We start from the raw sequence: 22,168 nt of genomic DNA, 5'->3' as shown, positions 1-22,168 counted from the left end.
CAGGGAGCAACCAACCCCGCCCAAGCCCCGAAATACACGTTACGGCTGCGCAGGAGGCAGCTACGGTAGGAGCATGCGCTGTATGACCGATGAGAACGCCCGCCCCCACCACCACGCAAGTTGACTGAGGGCGCATGCGCCCTGTTGATAGAGGTCGCCAAGCAATCAGGGGCAAAGGGAGATGAGTCTTTTAATAGAAAAACACACGTGTAACAGTAGCAACACAGTCTGTCTCGCGATCCTGATGGCGCTGGGCTTCAGTTCTTCACCTTGGGGGGTGGCCTGTGAGAGGAAAGAGATGAGGGGACTCAGAGCTCATCACCACTGTGGGGGACTCCTAACAAGTACTGACTGGACCCCCTGCTCACCTGTACACACCCACGACCACAGCGTGGTCTCTTTCGTATGGCTCTAGCGTCAACTGCTCCTGGGGCTTCATGTTCTCCTGCTGCATCTTTTTCACTTCAGAGGCAAACACGGCCTCTGCAGAGGCTGTGGAGTCAATGCAGTTGGCCTGCAGAAGAGAGAGGATTTGAAGTCCACAGCAAGGCTTTGGGCTGTTTTCCCTTTTTTGTGCTTCTTTAAACCGGTAGAATTTGTTTTCATTGGAGACTAGGCTTTGGGAATGTAGGGAAAGACTTCGTTAGATAAATTTTCAATTTGGTTTGGATTGGAACAGGAAGCCTTCAACAAAGCCCTATTTATCTAAAAGCCAGTGTTTAAATCTTACACTCCGGGTTTGTTTTTCTTTTTTCTACTTCCTCTTCTTTAACAATAGCAATAATGCAGCTGAGAATACTAAAACAAATGCAGCAAAGGCTGCAAAGAACAATGGTGAATCTGGATGAAGACGATGGAGAGGCCTCTGAACTTCAAAATGAAACATGTTTTAAAACGCACCTAGCACTTATCTGGTATTTATTTTACACCAGGTTCTGTTCTCAACACTCCATACATATTGAGACATTTAGTCCTTACATCAACACTAAAAGAGATAGGACTCACATTGCTATTTTGCAAGTGAAGAAACAGGCATATAGGTTAGGTAACTTGATCACAAAGACACACAGCAAGATGCAATTCAAACTCAAGATACTCAGACTCAGCGATCATGCACTTAATCGCTACAGTCTATGGCCTCTTTAAATTCTAAGCGTTTTACTCTTGCAGACATTTTTCATTATGTGCTATTTGATTGGGTGGCTTATAGGGAGCTGGGAATACACTGACTGGATTGGGGGATGGAGGCCCCCTTGTTTTGACTGGCTGCTTGGCAGTTACAGATAAAGAAGATACTGCCACCCCATCTTAGGACTCCTCTAAGCCCCGCACCTTAATGGAAATCACAAAGTGTCCTCCATTACGCAGGAAGGTGTGGGCATTCAGGGCTACAATCCGCGTCTGATCTGGCTGGGCCACGTCAGCAAAGATCACATCCACCATTGCTAGGGAGAAACAAGTAGCGGTTAAAAGCTGGATCCCCCAGATCTTCCCAGCTCCTCCCATGGGGCCTGCGCCCCAACACCAGCAGGTTCCTGGCAGAGTCTTCCCTGTCTCCAGTCTCACTTCCCCCCGTTGATCCCCCTCCCTCCACAGTGCCCCCAAGATGGGTCCAAAACCCACAGTCACACCATTCATTCATTCTTCTTGTAAACTGTGTTGCCACCTACTCTGTGGCCAGCCCTGGGCCGGGCGTGGGGGACAGAGAGACGAATCAGACCCGGACCCTGCCCTCGAGACGCTCCCGGGTCTGGGGGGGGAGACAGACACGTCATCAAAAAGACAAGTAAAGGTGAGCACTTACAGGCAAGAGCGTCTGCAGGATTGTCAAATGAAAACAAGTTGCAGGACAAAGGGTAAGGTATGAATGCACAGGGGAAAAAACTCACGGAAAGAAAAACCAGGGGGAATGCAAAGTAGTATTTTTAAGGCAGAGTGATTAAAAAAATAAATAAAATAAAAAAACTTAAAAAAATGAAAAGATGGTGTAATGAAAACTGACTTTTTTAAAATCAGGAAAAGCAGACATCAAATGGTTCATATTGGTTACCTCTGGGGGTGGTTTATAATGCGCTCCATTTTTACACTATGCTTCTGAATTTGTTTTTAAAACAAAGTTATTTACAGTCACAATGGGCCCCTCTGGACCAGGCCGTACTCCGTTTGTGCTTTCTGGGTTATGATCTCCCCAGACGGTACTGATGAGGACCGTCGAAGCAGGCTTTTATGCATAAGTCAGGGGTAGTATAAAAGGTACCACGTTTTTGTTTTTGTTTTGTTTTGTTTTGCGGTACACGGGCCTCTCACTGTTGTGGCCTCTCCCGTTGTGGAGCACAGGCTCTGGACGCGCAGGCTCAGCGGCCATGGCTCACGGGCCCAGCCGCTCCGCGGCATGTGGGAGCCTCCCGGACCGGGGCACGAACCCGTGTCCCCTGCATCGGCAGGCGGACTCTCAACCACTGCGCCACCAGGGAAGCCCAAAAGGTACCACGTTTTGCAGGGAGGCAGGAAGTACTGGGGTGGGGGAGATTAGGGGCAGGGGCAGGAGATTGGAGGAAAGGAGGTTGGCCCTCCAGACATCCCAGACCCTGAAGCAGGACTGCCACCTCCACAGCCTCACCTGGCTCCCCCAACCCTTTTCATTTCTGCAGACTCAAGAGGCCTGTTCATCCACTCCAATTCCATCCAAATCAGGGCTCTGGAGGCCTCTTCCAGGAAACCTGGAGTGGCCTGTCCTACCCCACCCGAGCCAACCCCAGATCCCTCACCGATGAGCATGCGGTATTTGTGCGGGTGCCGAGCATCTTCAATGACAGGAATAATGTTGGTCCTCTTCTTGGCCAAGTTAATGAGGTCACGGCCAGAACGGTGGGAGAACTCAACTGCATAGACCAGACCGTCCTAAAATAAATCAAAATCAAACAAAAACAACAATGATACTAGTTCTCATGTACGGAGTGCCTATTTTGGCCCATATACTGCATGCATCTCTTCAAATCCCCAAATCAAAACCCTACCATTTAATGACTTGTTATCATTTTAGATGAATAAACTGAGGTCCACGGGTTATTCAATCCTGCTTTGCCTGATCTGAGAGCCCAGGCCCCCAATTCAGGCTTAAAATGAGGAAGCTAGGGCACAGAGATGACATCGTAACAGCTAAGAATATTTGTAACGGGCCAGGCACTGCTCTTGGCACTCTACAGGATTTAACTCATTTATCTTCACAATGACCCTATTTTCCAGACGGGTAAACTGAGGCTCAGAGAGGGACAGTAACTTGCTAAAAGCCACTTCACTGTTAAGTGAAGTGCCAGAGCCTGGGGTTTTTAACCACTAAGTTACACAGCCTACAGCCTTGTAGCTGAGTGAGGGGTCATGAAGTGAGATGCATGGGTGCCCTCTCAACGGGGAGCCTGTCTAGCCACACAGAAACACAGGCCCAGAAACTGACATCTTCTGTTCTTTCAAGAGAAACCAGAAGACCAGATTTGGGGGGTATCCATTTTTAAAGAGGGCAACCAATTCAAACGTACTCTCAGCTCTGGGCCCCTCTATCACTGGTCACCCCGATACCCACGCCCCTTCCCTCCAGGCCGAGAACTCAGGAGTGAGGCTGAATGAGGCTTTGGAGACGATGTGGTTCAAGCCGCTCCTTTCACTCACAGGCACTGTGACCAGGAAGGGCCTGGCTCCAAGCCACACGGTGCAGAGAAGTGGCCAGGGCCTCTGACTTCCAGGCTGGCAGAGGAGGTGGCCTTTCCCTCCCTCCCACCCCTTCCTGCCCCCATCTGTCTACTCACCGGGCCTACGATATCAGAGACGTGAGAGACGGTGGTGCCCGAGGCAGCCCCAAGGTACAGCACCTTGGCCCCTGGCTTGATGTGGATCTGGTCCACGCCGCCCAGGATTGCTGCCGCCAGCTTGGAACGGAAGGGGTTCCAGGCGCGGTACTCAATTTTGTCATCTCCCTCCTGGGCCGGGAGAGATGGGGACAGAAGTCAGTGCCAGGCTCTTCTGCAAGACCGCACCGCTCTTAACTCCTGGGCCCTCAAAAGGGACTGGGCGCCCAATCATCGTACAAGAAACGAACGTGGGTACACATCTGTGGCCACGGCAGAGGCAGGGCCTGCCCTCTCGTGGAGGTTCCTGACTCAGGGGCAGCGACAGGGACAATAAACAAACAAGATCATCCCGGGTAACAGCAAGGCAAGACCTAAGTGTTCATTCTATAAACACTGACCGTGCCCCTGTGCTTAGGAACTGGGGAAACACAGTGAAGGGGACAAAGGCCTCGCTCTCAAGGAGTGAGGATACGCTGAACTGACTAACACACATGGCATAATAGCTAGTGACGGGGCTAAGGAGAAAAGATCAAGCCAGGAAGGAAGATGTGAAGTATGGGGAGCAGGGTGAGGGCAGGTGAGAATGAGAAAGGGTGGCCAGGGAAGAGCCAAGGAGGAGACATGTGACGCAGACCTGAAGCTGAGGGGCCACTCAAATTATCTGGGGAAGTGCATTCCAGGCAGCAGGAAAGCCAGCAGAAAGGCGGTGAGGGCAGCTTTTGATAGACAGGGTGGTGAAAGGGGGCCTTGTGAGAGAGACAAGGTAACACCTGCCCAGAGCTGCTGGTGATGAAAAGGAACCAGCCATGCACAGCTGGGAGGACAGTGTTCCAGGCAGAGGGAACAGCAAGGTTGTCATTGTGGCTGGAAGACACCAGGTTAGGGGGACAGTGGGAGGAGACAGTGGGGAGGGGGGCGCTAGAATGTGCAGGGCCTTCCAGGCCACACCGAGGACTCGGGACTTTAACCTGAAGGCAGCGGGACATCACGGAAGGTATCTGAGGAGGGGCGTGCATGATCTGACTTATGGATTAAGATGATCCCCTGGCTGTCACGTGGAGGACGGACGGTGGGAACAGGGAGACCAGGCAGCCGGTTACACCGTCAGCTTGGGGCTCTGGTGGCTTAGCCAGGCGCCCAGGTCTCACCGAAATCGAGACTCTCTTCTCTCCATAAACCGATTCTCCAGGGACCAGATTCTTGGTGACCAGTGCATCTTCCTTTCCTCGACAAATGAAGACACCTGGGTGAGGGGATCAGAGCAGGGGTGAACACCCCAGCGGGCCACACCCCATCCTTAACCCCAGGGGGTTCCCTGCCTTCCTCACTCACCCTCATGCCGATGAGGCTCGACCATCACATTCTTCCCCGACTGGTTTCCTTTTTTCCCTCCCCGACCACGACCCCGGCTGCCACCAGACTGGAACCCGCCACCTACAAGGCAGAGATGCAGTGAGAGCGAGACCCCACGATGCTTCCCTCCCCGCTCCCCAAGCCCAGGGAAAGCCCCCTCCATCACCTCTTCCTCCTCCTCCTCCTCCTCCTCGCCCACGGCCCCTAAAGCCTCCGCCTCGACCTCGGCCCCCGCCAAAGCCTCCACGGCCTCCGCCAAAGCCTCCACGGCCTCCGCCGCGACCGCCACGGTCACCAAAGCCACCTCGGCCACTGAAGCCGCCCCCACGGGGGCTGAAACCTGTGGTGGAAACAGAAACACCAGGCCACAATAGTGAGAGGCCTGCGTACGGCAAAAAAAAAAAAAAGAACGGTTTTCAAACTCCTACACCAAGAGTTGTTGACCTCTGGTCTCCCGCTCCCTCTGCAGTCTACTGCCCACACAGCAGCTGGTGACTGACCTTTGCAAAACAGCAAATCAGCTCTCATCATTCCCCTGCCCAAATCCCTTCAAAGGTTTTCCATCACATTCTAAATGAAATCAAAATTCCTTTCTCTGCCTTCCAAAGCTAGAAATCGGTGGGTCTCATCCTTGCCCAGTGCTGTTGCTTAGATTCTCATGTTGTGGCCTCTCCCGTTGCGGAGCACAGGCTCCGGACGCTCAGGCTCAGCGGCCATGGCTCACGGGCCCAGCCGCTCCGCGGCATGTGGGATCCTCCCGGACCAGGGTCCGAACCCGTGTCCCCTGCATCGGCAGGCGGACTCTCAACCACTGCGCCACCAGGGAAGCCCCATAGGGCTTTTTAAAGTTCCCCAGGTGACTCTAATGTGCAGCCCAAACAGAATCACCACCATTGGGCTTGGCTTTTGCTGACTTTTCTGACCTTATTCTCTCTATGTTGGGTCCCGTGCTCTTCCTCCCCAAGAACAAACTTCGCTTTCCAGCTTCTAAACCTTGAGCATCTCCTCTTCCCACTGCCTGGGTCCAGAGGACATTGCTTGACCCACCCACCCCACTGCACTCAGGTCTCTGACTGAATATTCCTTCCTCAGAAGGGCCTTCTCTGGCTACCTGACCTTTACTCTGCTTGCTTTTTCTTCCTATCAGTTATAATACATGGCATCTTAAAGATTATTACTGCCTGCTTCTCCCACTAGAATCAAGCTCCAAATGGACAGAGATGTTTGTTTTGGACATCACTGCATCCTGCATAACACCTGGCACAAGTATGGGCTCAACAGATAGTAAATGGACTGATAACTCTTAAACCCCTGGGTTCTGTCTCAGGAAGAAAACACCCTCTCTGTTCATTCAGGAAGCAGGTGATCAGATGGTGACCAGAGCCCCAGTCCCTCCCTCAGGCAGCTCATGTATTGACTACAGGGAGACGGCCATGTCATTCACGACCCTAGAGAGTAGGGAAGGCCTGTGGGTATCCTGAGAAGTTCACCTGTAAGAAGCAGATATGGAAATAACACAGTGTCCACCTCGCAGAGTTGTAAAGATTAAATGACAATACACCCAGAGCACTTAATATGCTACCTTGCACACAGTTTGAATATATTATTCAAACTCAGGAGAATGAATCCCTCCTCCTTCCTACTTAGGGGAGAAACCACTAGGCCTAAGAGACCCTCAACACAGGCCTGATAGAACAGAGACCCAGAAAGTGTGGGCACGCCATGGGGCACAGTGGGCATGATACTCAAAACATATCTCAATCCATTTCAGGTCCTGGGGTTCTTAGTAAAATGTACTGAAAGTACCCACTCCTCAGAAAAACGCACATTCACATACCTTTTTCTATAAGTTTTGGCTGGAGGGTCCACAGACCCCCTCCCCCACCCCAGTGTAAAACTGCTCTCCTGCCACAGCCTCCCCCATCTCAAAACTGGAAACTCTACCCCTCCAGTTACACACGCCAAAACCCTTCATTGACCTTGACCCCTCTCTCTCACACCCACATACAAGCTGTTGGCTCTACCTTCAAAATACATTCCCCGACAATTTGTCAGCCAGGTCCATTGCTACCACCCTGGTCCAAGCCACATCATCTCCTAGTAGATGACGGCAACAAACTTCCCACTGATGTGTCTACTTTCACTCTTGTTCCCCTAAAGTCTTTTGCACACAGAAGCAAGAAGGATCCTTTTAAAGGTCTCAGTCAAGTCTGACTGACATCAGGTCCCCGCTCAAAATCTCCCAAAGGCTTCCTCTCTCAACCAGACTAAAATCCTCGCTAAAGAGCTTACTCCGGACAACTTCTACAGCTTCTTATCCTAACACAGTGAGGGAAGGGATGGGAAGGCGTATCCTCCATTCCTGGGACAATCAGCACAGGATGCCTGCAGGCTTGCCAGGGTCTCAGTGGGAGACACACTGCCTGGCACTTCCTATTCCACCAGTAGATCCGTAAACACTGAAGAGAAAGGGAACTTGGGAGGGTGCATGGACCCACAAATTCTGCCCCCCCAGATGACCCCATCTCTCCACAGGCTGAAGAGGGGGGGAAGGAAGGAAAAAAGAAAACCAGTACTAGGAAACAGACCCTTTCAGTCACGGCAGAAGATTTCCCCAATTCCAGGGGAGCAAGTTGTGGGGAGGGGAGAGGGGCTCGGCCTGATTCAGGAAGAGCTGAGACACCAGGGAGAAGGACCCTAATTTTGCCCCCCTTGAGAAGAAAGATAAAGCTAACAATTAGAGAAAATACTATTATATGTCAAGCACCGTGCTATATGAGACATAACTGCAAACTGTAACATTGTGTAAGTTTAAAGGGTACAACATGTTGATCTGATACACATATATTGCAAAATGATTACCACCATGTGCTATTTTTTAACATGCTCTCACTAAATTAGAACTGGGTGCCATTTTATTGATGAGATAACTGAGGCTCAGAGAGGTAAAGCCACTTGCCCAAGGTCACACGGTAAGTTAAGCATAGTTAGGATTGAAACTTTGAACTGAGGCCCTTCTGCTGTCAAAGCCAGGACCCTCATCATTCCACTAGGAGGGAGGTGTGGAGGGTTCATCAAAATCTCGAGTAAAATCGGAATGAATAAAACCACTCACGCCCTGTGATTACCTCCTTGCCCACCCCACGATAATCCTATACTGGGCGTGTGAAGTTTCACCTCACCTCTCACCGCGAGTTGAGAATCACTAGGCCCAGGAGCTCCACTCCATTCTCAGGGACCCGCCCCCCTCCGGAGAGTAGAGAGCGGGAAAGTGGGCCAGGGAGGGCAAGCCGGGAATACTCATCTGTGCCGGCCCTCTCTGAGAAGCTAGGTTTGGAGCCAAGGGTACTGTTGTTGCGGCAGCGACTGGGGAGCATATGGGGTCCTAGAAGACCCAGCCCCCGCACCCAAGACCGGGGGCTCTCCGCCTCCCAATGAGGACAAATTCCCAAATCCCACGCCCAGAGATCCAAGACCCCAGATGCCTGGATCTAGATTCTGGTTCAGTACCCTCGACTGCCGCCCGCGGCCCAATATCCAAGACCCCTAATGACTGCCTCAATGAAACGAATCCCAGTTCAGGACACCCCCAATTCTACGCCCAAGACTCTCTACTAACGACCGTGACCTCTGAGAAGTCAATCACAAACCTCTACACCAGGAACCCGAACCCCAGGCTCAGGTTCGATCACAGGGCGGAACCAAGCCCTCCCATCCCCACAAGAGACCGGAACAAGACCCCTTCCTCACAAGAGACCGGATCCGGGGCTCAGAATCCTTGCCCCCCGGCCAGGACCCCGCCCCTCCGTTCCGGCCTGGCACCCCGATCCCCGTCGGATCCCAGTCCTGAGCTCCGACCCCAACCCCGGCCTCCACCTGGCTTCATAGCGAGCGTGGAGCTGCACGGCTCAGTAATCTGCGGCTTCCCCGGGTCCACGCGTCTGAAGCTTCCGCACGTGGAAAGGAGCGCACGCGCGCGGCGACGTACACTGCGTGATGCAACCACGCAGCCCCGCCCCTCGGAGCCTCAGCCCCACCCGGAGCCTGGTGTGCGCGCTGTGGGCGGAGATTTCTGAGCCTCTCAGGGCACCGCCCCCTCGACCGTCCTTGATGCTGCCTTGACCTGTGCAGCGTTCGCTGTCCTAAATACGCTCCCCACTTCCCTTTTACTGGTGCGATCACCCCAGTAATCAGGGCTTATCCCCAAACTTTCGCACGGGCTATGCCCTCTGCTTCTCTTCTCTATTCCTAGTTAGCTCCCTAAGATTCCCTCTACACTCAAAAGCCTTCCCTGATCCATTTCCATCCCCAAGAACAAGGGCCGACTCTGGACTCCCATTCATACATTGGAAAAGCATTTGTTGTGCGCCTGAATGTACCAGACACTGTTCTAGGCCCTGGGAATAGAGTAGGGAACAAGACACACAAATCCTGGAGCTCATCTTCCAGTGGGGGAAACAGACACCAGACACGCTATTAAAAGCACGCTGAATGATAGACGGCGATAAGTGCTTTGGAGAAAATAACAAGCAGGGAAGGGGGATAGGGACTGGTGCTGGGATGGGGGGTGTGGGGTGTGTATGTGTGTGAAACTGCTTACGAGGTGGTCAAGGAACGCATCCAGTGACTTTTCTTAAAAATCAATTAATTAATTAATTAATTTTTGGCTGCATTGGGTCTTGGTTGCTGTGCGCGGGCTTTCTCTAGTTGCAGTGAGCGAGGACTACTCGTTGCGGTGGCCTCTCTTGCTGCGAAGCACGGGCTCTAGGCGCGCGGGCTTCAGGAGTTGTGGCACGTGGGCTCAGTAGTTGTGGCTCATGGGCTCAGTAGTTGTGGCACACGGGCTTAGTTGCTCTGCGGCATGTGGGATCTTCCCGGACCAGGGCTTGAACCTGTGTCCCCTGCATTGGCAGGTGGATTCTCAACCACTGTGCCACCAGGGAAGCCCCATCTGGTAAGGAGTGAGGCATGCTCCTATCTGGAGGAAGAAAGTTCTAGGCAGCTAGGATTTTAGGTGCAAAGGCCCTGAGGCAGGAAAAGTAAGGAGGGTTGTAGAAACACTGAGGAATGTGGTCGAGACAGAGTGAGGAGGGGAGAGTGGGAAGAGATGAGGGCAGGGAGGTTAACAAGGCAAATTATGTGGGGCCTTGGGGTGAGAACTTTGACTTTTACTCTGAATGAGATGGAGGGTCCTGAACAGAGAAGGGATATGATCTGACTTGGGTCACTCTGGCTGCATGTGGGAAACAGAGTGAGGGAGCGGGGTGGGAGCAAGAAGACCAAGGAGGGGCCTGCTGCAGTGGATCAGGTAGGAGACAGGATGGACCAGATCAGGATGCAGGCAGAGGAAGGAGGGAGGAGGGAGAAGATTCTGTGTAAACATTGAGAATTTTTTTGGTAATTTTATAATTTGAATATTCATCCTCATATTCATTCCACAAAGCAAAACACGTGCTACTAAGAGAAGTTACTAACAACCTCCAGGAGAATCCACTGGTCTGGTCTGTTCATTGTTGTATCACTTTGTACCCAGAACAGGGCCTGGCACAGAGTGGGTGCTCAGTAAATGTTTGTTGAAGGAACGAATGAACCTATGCTATCTTGAGTTCTCTGTGAAGGGTCTCAGAAACATTCCTGAAAATTTGTTTACATATTAAGATGGAAAATCTGCTGAGTCTATGCTGGATTTCCAGGAGCTATGTAATAATTCAAATGGCTCCAATTCAGGGTGATGTTATCTACTACTGATGGATTTTACTGTTCGCCTTCCAATTAAAAATGTTTTTTTTTCTAAAGGATGAAAATCCTCAGCGTACAGTGCAGACTGTATTCTAGAATCCTGGCACCATCTCCTGGGTCTGAGGTATTTCACCTGCCAACTTGCAACCTGAAATGGCCACTACCAGTGAGTAATTAGGGGGTGCCTTCTGGTTTTGTGCTGGGGGCACAATGGTGACTGAAAGAGTCCAGGCTTCCTGGAGCTTCCAGTCCCCTGGTCCTCAGACAGTGGCAGCCCAGAGGGGTCAGGGCCAGAATGGGGGAAGTACAGGCAGAATGGTCAGGGCTGGGATGGAGGAAGCACTGAGGGCTTTATCGGATGTCCCCCATGTCCTCTGAACCTTCCTTTTACCTTGCTGCTCTGACCACAACCTAGTTCTCCCATGAAGACATGCCTTTCCATGCAGCCCTTCTAAGCAGAGGCTGGTTTCTCTTCCTCAGCCTTCATGCCCCCTGGGCCTGTAGATAGCATAAGCTCCTCCATGCTGCTTCTAAACCATTCTCTGCCTCTTCTCTAAGCCCCTAACTTTGAAGTTTATACACGGCACCTGCTCCCATTCTTGTAACCAGCTTTATCAACTCCCAAGTCACTGCACCTCATTGCATCTTTTTAGCTCCAGGCTCACTGCCACACAAGCTGCTCCTCTCATAATTCTTGGTGATTTCCAAATTCAGGTAGATGAACCTTTGACCCTTCTGGCCTCTCGATGCCTTGACTTCCTCTTCTCTAGCGATCTCGTCCTCCACCCAACACTTCCTTCCCACACTTAGACTATGTGCTGGGGACACAATGGTGACTGTGGCAGCCCCGAGATCCCAGGCCAGTGGGGGAGAAAGGCCCACCCCCATACAGTGGCAACCCCCAAACCACAGCCCCTGCAGAGTCTCAGTTCCATGCATCTCACTGTCTGCCCATCACCTCCTGTCTTTCCAGCTCACTCCCTCTAAACCTATTGCTCCGAGGATCCTTCACCCCCACAAGCTGACCTCCTTTTCCCTGCCCCTCACCCCCTTGGGACCACAGTACTCACCACCCAGCCCGATTCCTCATCCAGTGTTCTCTCCTTTGCTCACACCCTCAAACTTCTAACTTTATCTTTTGCACCCAATTGAGTCCACTCTCCACCTCCTCCGCACCTGCTCACTGGAAGCTGAATATGGATGGAGAAAAACCCACACCCACTCTGGCTGGTCTCACTTCGGATTCACGACCACAAACCCAAGTGGGCCCTAATGTGGCCCAGCCATCCTATCACATGTCCCTAATTAATTCATTCTCTCGTTTCCTTTTTTTTCTTAATAGTATGGGAAATGTGCTCATTTTAAAATGCCTGATTAAGGCATAATTTACATACCACAAAATCCACCTATTTTAAGTGTATATAGGTCCACACATTCTAGTAAATGTATACAGTTGTGCGCCCATCACCGCAATCCAGTTTCAGAACAGATCCATCATTCCATTTCACACAAATAAAACCATACAATATGTAGCCTTCTGCATCTGGCTTTTGTCACTTAGCATCATGTCCCAAATGGTTGCATGTATCAATAGTTGGTTCCTTTTCATTGCTGAGGATTCATCGTATGGCTATACCACATTTCGTTTGTCTGTTCACCTGTCGAGTATTCGAGATGTTTCCAGTGTGCAGGTTATTAATGCTGCTATAACCATTCACTTACAAGTACTGGTGTGGATAAATGCTTTCATTTTTCTTGAGAAGAGTCCCAGGAGTCAAATGGCTCAGTCAGGAGATCACAGTATGTTTACCTTTTTAAGAAACTGACACACTGTTTCCCAAAGCAGTTGGACTCATTTCCTTGAAGGATTATCTTAGGCTCTCTCTTCTCATCAGACCTCAAGACTTACTCTTAGCTGATGACCTTGCTTCCCACTTGAATGAGAACATACAAGCAATCATAAGAGAACTGCAGTATCCTCCTATCCCCGTATCTACCAGGCAACGGCACCTGTTACCTCCTATGCCGTAAAAGAAAACTGTTTTTGTGCTCATACACTTCACTTCTGACACCAAATGTATCTCCACACCAAGCAATTCTCCAGTGTTCTGCAGACTCCACCTGCTGACCTATAATTTAATTCAGTTTGGACACTAACTACCCAGAGTTGCATCAGACCCCACAGGTTAAGGACGGAAAGGAACAGAGGAAATCACTTTAAGTGAGGTGGTTGTGGAAGTCCTCTCTAAGGTAGCAACATGTAAGTGGACATTTGAAGGATGAGAAGCATCTAGTCATGTGATGACAGCTTTTCGCAAAGGAATGAAGCGAAAAATTTTGGCATGTTCAATACCCTGAAAGATCAGGTTCCCAAATCGTAGTTAGCAGGAAGGACAGTGATAGATGAGTCAGAAGAGGTTAACAGGGGCCTTGTAGGACAAGGTGAAGGAATTTGATTTTATGACAAGATAAATTTGTAGCCAGTGGTCCTATTTATATGTCAAGAAGAGTCATCTAGTGGCTGTGAGGATGAATTACAGGCAGGGAAGAGCAGATGGTAGGCTACTGTTGACAGGCGTGAGGATGGTGGTGACAGCGGGCACAACAAGAAAGACAGATTTCAGGTGCGTTTTGATACCATCCAGAAAGATTTGTTGATGAACTGAATAGATGGCAAAGGGGAGGGAAGAAGCAAGAACAATTCCCCATTTTCTGGTTGCTAGACTGAGAATTGGTGGTGCTATTCACTGAGGTGGGGAAGACCACTACAGGCAGGGCACGAGACAGGTTTCAAAGGGAAGAGAGACTTCAATTTTGACTTGTAGTTTGGATGAACACACTAAATCCTTGCTCCAACTCTGAGAGGTAGGTACTGTCCTTAGCTCTACTTTATTATTTTTTAAAAATATTTATTTATTTGGCTGCACTGGGTCTTAGTTGTGGCATGCAGGATCTTTAGTTGCAGCATGCAGAATCTTTAATTGCAGCATGCAGGCTCTTAGTTGTGGCATGCGGGATCTAGTTCCCTGACCAGGGATCGAACTCGGGCCCACTGCTTTGGGAGTGCAGAGTCTTAACCACTGGACCACCAGGGGAAGTCCCATCCTTAGCTCTACTTTAAATATGATGCTTTTGGCTGAATGTTTGTGTCCCCTCAAAATTCATGCGTCGGAACCTATCTCCAATGTGATAATATTTGGAGGTGGGGACTTTGGGAAGTGATAGGTCATAAGGGTGGAGCCTTCATGAATGAGATTAGTGCCTTTATTAAAGAGGCCCAGAGAATACCCTTGTCCTTCCACCAAGGGCGCATGAGATAGCCACCTATGAACCAGAAAGCAGGCTCTTACCAGACACCGAATCTGCTGGTGCCTTGATATCGGACTTCCCAGCCTCCAGAACTTCTGTTGTTTATAAGCTACCCATTTTATGGTATTTTGTTACAGCAACCTGAGTGGACTAAAACGTATGAGGAAACCGAATGACAGAGACATTAACGTGCCAGGGTTATAAATGATAAAGTCAGAATCTATTGATCTTTCTTTTCATTTGCTACTTCTTCCCTCCAATTATTCATCTTCTCATCCATCCATTTTTCTAATCCTCCATTTCTCCATTTTCCCATTTCCCCACCCATCTTATTCCCAATCTACCCATCTATCTCCATCCATCCACCCCCTCACCTGCCAGCAAATATTCATCATGTGCCAGATTCCCCAGGTATCTGACACCTGCTGTGCAGGAAGGAAAGTCAGGGATGAGAAGACATAAGACAGGCACATTGGTATGCAGCTTAGCTTAAGATATTTATTCAATGCTTTCACCGTTGGCCTCAGTGGCTCAGCAAAGGGGTAGAGTGGATGAGGGACATACAGTGACAGAGTGCATCCTTCAGTTATTGCAACCTCCAGGGGGTTCGGGTCCTGAAGTCCTCATTCCCGGTGGATGACTGATTGGTCCTGACTGCAAGAGACAGACACTTAGCACTTTTTGTAGACTGAGCACCCACCCCGACTGCCCCTTTCCCATGAGGACCCAGGTGCCCCTGCTCCAAGTAGCCTGGCTTCCAAGCTACATTCCTCACCATGGGGAGAAGTCCTGTGCTCTCCAGTTCTCCAACGTTGTCTCCTGGGAGTCATGCCCATCGTTGGTCTGGTCTGCATCAAAGTTTCCGCAGGCCCCACACAGCATCCCAGCATGGTCATCGCTGACCACCACAGCCAGCTGCCCGTCGGTGCCAAGCTGCACCTGAACCCCTGCCTTCTGCTGGACTAGCACAGAGCCATCAGGATTCCGACTCACGGACACAGATGTTAACACCTCAGCTGGGAGATCTACTTGGCGACCATTCACCTGGTGGTCGGGGGAGGGTGGGTGAAACACAGAGGTGAGGCTGGAACCACAGGAGAGCTGGGGTGTTATTAGGATGGAAAGCCCAAGGAAGACAAGAAGTTCAAGGAGTGAAAGCAGAGAGGCAGATTCTGAAAGAGATGAAGACCTGGATGAATGGACCACATGGAGAGATGGAAACCTAAGGTAGCTGGAGATGTGGATGGATGGATAGAAGGACAGAGAGTGGATGGATGAACAGATGGATCAATGCATAAGCAGGCGTGCACACAACATTCCAAGGGCGGCCGGGGTTGGGGGGAAGCACTTGTATCAGACAGATAAACAAACAATCAGTCAAACCCCAGCATCATCCTGTCTGATTCTAGTTTTCAAAAGAAAAGAACACTTGAGCATGTCCTGTAAGTTACTGATTCTGTAACAAGGCAACTTCATCCCTTATTTTTTCAATGCTGATGTCTGAAGACAAGTAATGACCTAGCAAGTATAATAATCATGTGAGAAAATGACTATTTCTCCATCACTGGCTGTGGACTCAGTAACCTTGTGAATTTTTCCCTTTAAATAACTGTGTCTGTTGGTTTTTTTAAAAAAAATAAATTTATCTATCTATCTATCTATTTATTTACTTATGGCTGCGTTGGGTCTTCACTGCTGCACGCGGGCTTTCTCTAGTTGTGGCAAGTGTGGGCTACTCTTCGTTGTGGTGCGTGGGCTTCTCATCGCAGTGGCTTCTCTTGTTGCGGAGCACAGGCTCTAGGTGCATGGGCTTCAGTAGTTGTGGCGCGTGAGCTCAGTAGTTGTGGCTTGCGGGCTCTAGAGCGCAGGGTCAGTAGTTGTGGCATACGGGCTTAGTTGCTCTGCGGCCTGTGGGATCCTTCCGGACCAGGGCTTGAACCTGTGTCCCCTGTATCGGCAGGCGGATTCTCAACCACTGTGCCACCAGGGAAGTCCCGTTGTCTGTTTTCTTCGATGAGTTAACCCTTCTAAAGTTAGATTCCCTAGCAAGCCTTGTTTCAAAGAAAAGTTCTTTTTTTCTAAATGCTTTTTAATGTGACTCTTCCTCTGCCAGATAATTGGAGAGTTGGGTAGATAGACTGGAAAGATAGGTAGACAGGTCTGAAAAGATGGATGGATGGGTGGGTGAATAAATGGATGGGTGGAAGGAAGGAATGGAGGGAGGGGAGGGGGGAGGGAGAGAGGGAAAAAGGAAAGAGAGGTGGAAGGAGGAGAGAAGAAGGAGGGATGGATGCAGTGAAGGATAGTTGGAGAGACGGATGGAAAATTTCACCTGGCTGCAAGCTTCGACGATGTAAGAACTGGGTCTGAGTTATCTGTGTTACCCAGCACGTGGCCTGGTGCGGAGGAAACAGGGATGAATGTATTCACAAAACCAAACTTTTCCTGGGTACCTTCTTGGTGCCAGGCCCTGATCTGGGTACTGGTGACAAAGTGATGATCAAGATGAACAGGATCCCTGCCCATCTGAGGATTATATTCTAGTAATGTAGAGAGGCAACAAACACAAAGAAATAATGGATAACCTCAGGTAGTGATAAGCACTTGCAGGAAATAAAACAGAGTAACAGCACTGAGACTGGGATGGAGTCAGAGCTTCCATAGGTAGTTGGGAAAGGCCTCTCGGTAGAAGCAATGCCAGAACTGAGGTCTGAAGGATGAGAAGGAGCCAACTCTTAGAAAATTTGCATTGCAGCAGTGGGAACAGCGAATGCAAAGGTCCCGAGGTGGGAACAAGCTTGCTCTACTGTATGAATAGAATAAAGGCCAGCTTGGCCTATTATCAGCACAGCCAATGAGGGAAGGGGTTGTAGGAAATGAGGTTGGTGAGGCTGGCAGCAGTCCGATCACACAAGGCCATGGAAGGGAGGTGGCTTGAGTTTGGAATGTTGTTCTGGGAAGTCACTGTAGAGTTTTAAGCAGCAGAATGCCCTGATCTGATTCACATTTTTAGAACATCTGCTGTGTAGAGAATCGCTTCTTGATAAAGGAGCAAGGGAAGGTCAAGAGTAGGGGTCTGTTCACCTGAATTATGGATCAAGCAGAGGGCCAGAGAAAAAGAGTGACTGGTCCAGATTACACTAACAAGAGAACTCAAGCTTTCCTGCTTTCAGAAGGGCTGAGTCTTGGACCATCTCGATGCCTTAGTGGAGGGACGTAGACAGACCATTCATTGGGGGAGGAGTGTGTGGAGCATTGGCTTTATCGCCCCACTAGACCCAGAAGACACCAGTGGATGTTTCTGCAATCAATGAACAGGTCATGGAAACAGAGACATGGGAACTTTAGGGCAGCCTGACATCTGTGTTTGGGTCTTAGGCTCTATTACTTGGGCCATGGCTGATTAGACTCCGAGTCAGCATCAGCCCTCAGTTCGGCCAGATTCTCTCTCTAGAAATTTGGAATTGGGGTGGCGAGAACTGTGGGGTTTGGCAAATGCAGGGCAGTGGTAAGTCAACAGAAGCCAAGGGGCAGAAGGGAGAACCCACTGGGGCTGGAAGGGACTCATGAGGCAAACAATGACAGGCCTGAGGGGGCCCTAAGAGCAAGCTGAAAGACGGCTGAGGGAAGGGTCGAGTGGCCTGGAATTGATAGAGTCCAAAGGATGTTCCCACTGAGCACTGCACCTGGAGTCCATCTTGGTCCCTTATATCCACACAGTCACCACCATACTCCATTTCCATCAAAGTGGTTCCGAGCCTGGGTGCCGGTGGGTTCAAAGCCTGGATCTCCCGGGTACGCTCTGAGTGACTTGGGTAAATGATGTCACTTTTGGGGCCCTAGTTTCCCCTCTGTGTAAAATGGGGATAATAATAGTCCCTGTCCCATGAGTATGTTGTGGGGAGTCACAGAGAATGAAGCTGATTTGGTGGACAGCAAGTCTAAAACACAGAGGTACAAGTCCCGATGACACTGCCAGGCACCTGGATCCAGCCACTCCTGAGGCTCTGTCCCTGGATTTTCTAGTTATGTGGGCCAATCCATTCATTTTTACTCAAGGCACTCTGAATTTGGTTTTCTGTCACTTGCAAACAACAGAGTCTGGATTAACACTAAAATCAAAACTAGTGAGTTACTTGAATGTGTTTTTGCTCTTCAAGAGCTCAGCCAGAATAGAGGGACTAAGCCTGAAGTACTGACACAAACAGAAATCCAGAGAAACAAACTGCAGAGATCTGTAAAGAAAACAGACAGCAAGACAGATGGGCTGCCAGGAATGTAGGGACACTGCAACAGGAAGAACAAAGCCCGGGGTAGACATGCCCCCTGTGTCCAGGCTTACCCACACGCCCTTGTTTCGGGTCACAGTCACCAGTCCATCCTGGAAGAAGATGTGAACCGGGCCCAGAACTTCGGCTTTGCCATTGCAGGGCCAGACATCAGCGACCACACGGTACCACGGGATGGTCTCCTGTAGTCCTGGGCAGCGGAAAGAGAGCTCGTGGATGCCGGGGGAGCTGACGGCACTGCGGGCCCCATCGAAGGTGGTGAGGTTGGCATCCACAGAGAGGGAACAGTGGCCACGGGAGACCCAGCAGTCCCGGACCCCAGCCTGGACCTCGCATACGCGGCCTGGCGGACAGCTGGCCGCCTGGCACGTCAGGCCGGTGCTTGAGGAGCAGGAACAGCGCTCGCTGCAGTCTGAGGTCAGCAGGGAGGAGTTCACCTGTGCACAGAAAGGGGCCAGGTTAGAGTGGTGTGGTGGACTGCAAAAACAGACACAACCCTTCCACCCTCTGGATCCATGCAGAGTGACTTTGCAGCAGCTCCCATTAAGAAATGGAGTTTATTTCCCCTTCCTCACAAATCTGGGCTGGCCTTAAGACTATGCCTTGGTTATTACAATGCAGCAGAAGCAACGCTGGGCCAGGCTCAAGCCTGGACCTCAAGAGACCTTACAGGTTTCCTCTCTTTCTCGGAACCCTTCCCAGACACCACAGGCTAGTCTGCCTGAGTATGAGAGACCCCGTGGAAGAGAGACAGCCAGCCCTCAGCTGACCCACTGGGGGACCACAGATGTATGAGTGAGCCCAGGGGATGGCAGAAGAACTGCCCTGCTGATCCCAGCCCAAACTGTAGAGCTGCAGAATTGTGAACTAAACAAACCATTGTTTTAAGCCACTATGTTTTGGGGGTGGTTTGCAACCCAGCAAAAGCTAACTGAGACAGGTAGGAGTGGGCACTGGAGATATTCCAGAGTTCTGGCACCCCCAGCCTAGAACAAGAGGGCTCTGGAAACCCAATTCCAGGAAATGGACTTTCTCCTGGTTTTCTCCTGACTGGCTGTTCTTTCTTCACTGCATTTTCAAGTTCCTCCTCACCTCCCAAATCCTGAACACTATCCTGCCCAGGGCTTAGTCCTCAGACCTATTCTTTCTCTACCTACCATTTACTACCTGGTGATCTCACCAAATCTCATGAAGACTAAAAGCAGTGTCTGATCCTCAGCTGTACCCTGGCCCAGGGTGTGGGTCAGGTGGGGGTAATTGTTATAGAGACCATTATTGGGCCAACAGGTGAAATTCAAATAAAACCTTTACGTTAGATAACAGCATCAAGTCAGTATTAATTTTCTGACTTTGAATTGTATTGTGGTCAGATCAAATGAGTTTTTTATTCTTAAGAAATCCTTGCAAAAGTATTTAGGGGTAAAGGGGTACTATGCATCATACCCTCACATGGTGCAGAAAAAGCAGTATGTGTGTATGCATACAAATATATATATATATATATATATATATATATATATATATATATATATATATATATATATATATATATATATAGAGAGAGAGAGAGAGAGAGAGAGAGAGAGAGAGAGAGAGAGAGAGAGAGGGGATGATAAAGTGGCAAAAATGGTCAACATTCGAAGTACTTGAGTAAAGGGTAGGCAGGAGTTCTTTGTACTATTCTTGCAATTTTTCTTAAATTCGAATTATTTAAAAATAAAAGTTTGAGGGCTTCCCTGGTGGCACAGTGGTTGAGAGACCACCTGCTGACTCAGGGGACATGGGTTTGTGCCCCGGTCCAGGAAGATCCCACATGCCGTGGAGCGGCTGGGCCCGTGAGCCATGGCCGCTGAGCCTGTGCGTCCGGAGCCTGTGCTCCGCAGCGGGAGAGGCCACAGCAGTGAGAGGCCCGCGTACCGCAAAATAAACAAACAAACAAATAAATAAATAAATAAAAGTTTGAGAACTTTAAACAAAATGAATACATTTGATTAAAAAAAATTATCATCTCTATACTGATGACTCCCACATTTATGTCTCCAGACCAGACCTCTCCCCTGAATATCAGACCCACAAATCCAAGAAACCTTCTAGCACAGGCAGAGTGGTCAAGGCTGGCATGGGGAAGCACAGGGGTCTGTGGGAGTCCAGAGGAGGACCCTAACCCAGCCTAGGGGATCAGAGAGGGCTTCCTGTAAGCAGTGAGGCCTGAAGGAAGGAGTAGTAGTTTGGCATCTTCTTCCGCAGAAGTCCTGCACTTCTAGACACTCTAGCCTACCTTTCTGCCGTTAATAAAACTGGGAGGAACGGGGAAGGGATGTGGTAATCCATCTGTCCTTTATTTGATAAATATGCTTTTGAAGAAGCAGGACAGCCTAGTAGTTCAGAAGGTGAGCCCAGGCTGCTGGGGTGTGCATCTCAGACTCCCCACTTGCTAATGGGTAGCCTTGGGCTGACTTCTCTCTGTCATCCATAAAATGGGGAAAATAACAATAGTACGTGTCTCGTAGAATTGCTGTGACTATCAAATGACGTCTGTAACAAACTTGGTGCATAGTAAGAGCTCAAAAAATATCAATCACAAAAGTAAATCAACTATTAACTTTTGATTCCCATTATTAAATGACTGTAGCTGTGCTGCTATAAATTACTATTATTTTTACTGAGTGTGATGAACATGGAGGGTGAGGCCCAGTGCTCCGTGGGTGCCTTTTAAGCACAATCACCCCCGCTTCCTCAGACACCTATGGTGCAAGGATGATGATTAACCTCATTTTACAGATGGAGAAAATGAGGCTCAGGAAGCAGACTGTAGTAGGCCTGATAATGGCCACCCCAAAGACATCAGGTCCTAGACCCAGTAAATGTTACCTTATATGGAAAAAGGGTGTTTGCAGTTGTGATTAAGAATCTTGAGATGCTGAAATTATCCTGGGTGGGCCTTAAATACAATCAAGTGTATCCTTATAAGAAGGAGCCAGAGCAAAATTTTATGACACGTATAGAAGAGGAGGAGAAATGCAACATGGAAGCAGAAATTGGAGTGACGTGGCCATAAGCCAAGGAATGCCTGCAGCCACCAAACGATGGGAGAGGCAAGGAACAGGTTTTCCCCTAGAGCCTCTGGAGGGAGTGCCGCCCTGCTGACATCTTGCCCCAGTTATCCTGATTTCTGTCTTCTGGTCTCCAGAACTGTGAGAGAATAAATTTCTCTTGTTTTAAGGCACCGAGTTGTGGTCATTCGTCACAGCAGCCACAGGAAACTATTACAGGGACGTTACTAACATTGAGTCACACAGCAGGGAAGTGGTGGCAGCCTCTCTGTCCCCATGCTCGAGGGGGTCAGCACAGAAACTCTGAGTCCCCCTCAAGCTCCTCCACCCTCCCTGCTCATCTCAAGCTCCTGCTTACTGGCAAGTATCGGCCGTCATGGGTGCAGCCACAGTCTTGGACAGGGATGCAGACACCTTGGGACAGCAGGAAGCGGTCGTCACACTCACAGCCCTCAAAGCAGCGGGTGGTACAGCCCGTGAGGCCAGAGAGAGCGGCACAGGAGCCCTGGCAGGAGCGCGTGCAGATGGAGTAGTGGCTGTGGGCAGGGCACTGGAGCGCTGCGGAGAGAGAAGGCAGGGT

The 22,168-nt window shown here is 50.0% G+C and overlaps 2 protein-coding genes across 2 annotated transcripts in view; both read right to left on the bottom strand.

Annotated features, from left to right (window-relative positions):
• Positions 1-172: 172 nt before the first annotated feature.
• Positions 173-9,178, bottom strand: FBL (fibrillarin). The gene is made up of 9 exons (XM_060083897.1): positions 9,075-9,178; positions 5,365-5,538; positions 5,178-5,279; positions 4,994-5,088; positions 3,804-3,974; positions 2,769-2,901; positions 1,333-1,445; positions 369-514; positions 173-282 (listed from the first exon to the last, which is right to left on the bottom strand). The coding sequence occupies exons 1-9, from the start codon at positions 9,082-9,084 to the stop codon at positions 258-260; spliced, it is 969 nt and encodes a 322-aa protein (XP_059939880.1). The 5' UTR covers positions 9,085-9,178; the 3' UTR covers positions 173-257.
• Positions 9,179-14,756: 5,578 nt separating this feature from the next.
• FCGBP (Fc gamma binding protein) overlaps positions 14,757-22,168 on the bottom strand; it is a 46,168-nt gene continuing 38,756 nt past the window's right edge. Inside the window, exons 17-20 of the mRNA XM_060083234.1 lie at positions 21,947-22,146; positions 18,589-18,972; positions 15,022-15,290; positions 14,757-14,900 (exon numbers count right to left, since the gene is read on the bottom strand). Of these exons, the coding sequence (XP_059939217.1) occupies positions 14,870-14,900; positions 15,022-15,290; positions 18,589-18,972; positions 21,947-22,146 (884 nt within the window). The 3' untranslated portion in view covers positions 14,757-14,869. The remainder of the gene's footprint in view (positions 14,901-15,021; positions 15,291-18,588; positions 18,973-21,946; positions 22,147-22,168) is intronic.

The sequence above is a fragment of the Mesoplodon densirostris genome, chromosome 19 (genome assembly GCF_025265405.1).
Source record: "Mesoplodon densirostris isolate mMesDen1 chromosome 19, mMesDen1 primary haplotype, whole genome shotgun sequence".
Classification (NCBI taxonomy): Eukaryota; Metazoa; Chordata; class Mammalia; order Artiodactyla; family Ziphiidae; genus Mesoplodon; species Mesoplodon densirostris.
The sequence above is the reverse complement of the archived record's forward strand: the minus strand, read 5'-3'. Positions and strand labels throughout refer to the sequence as shown.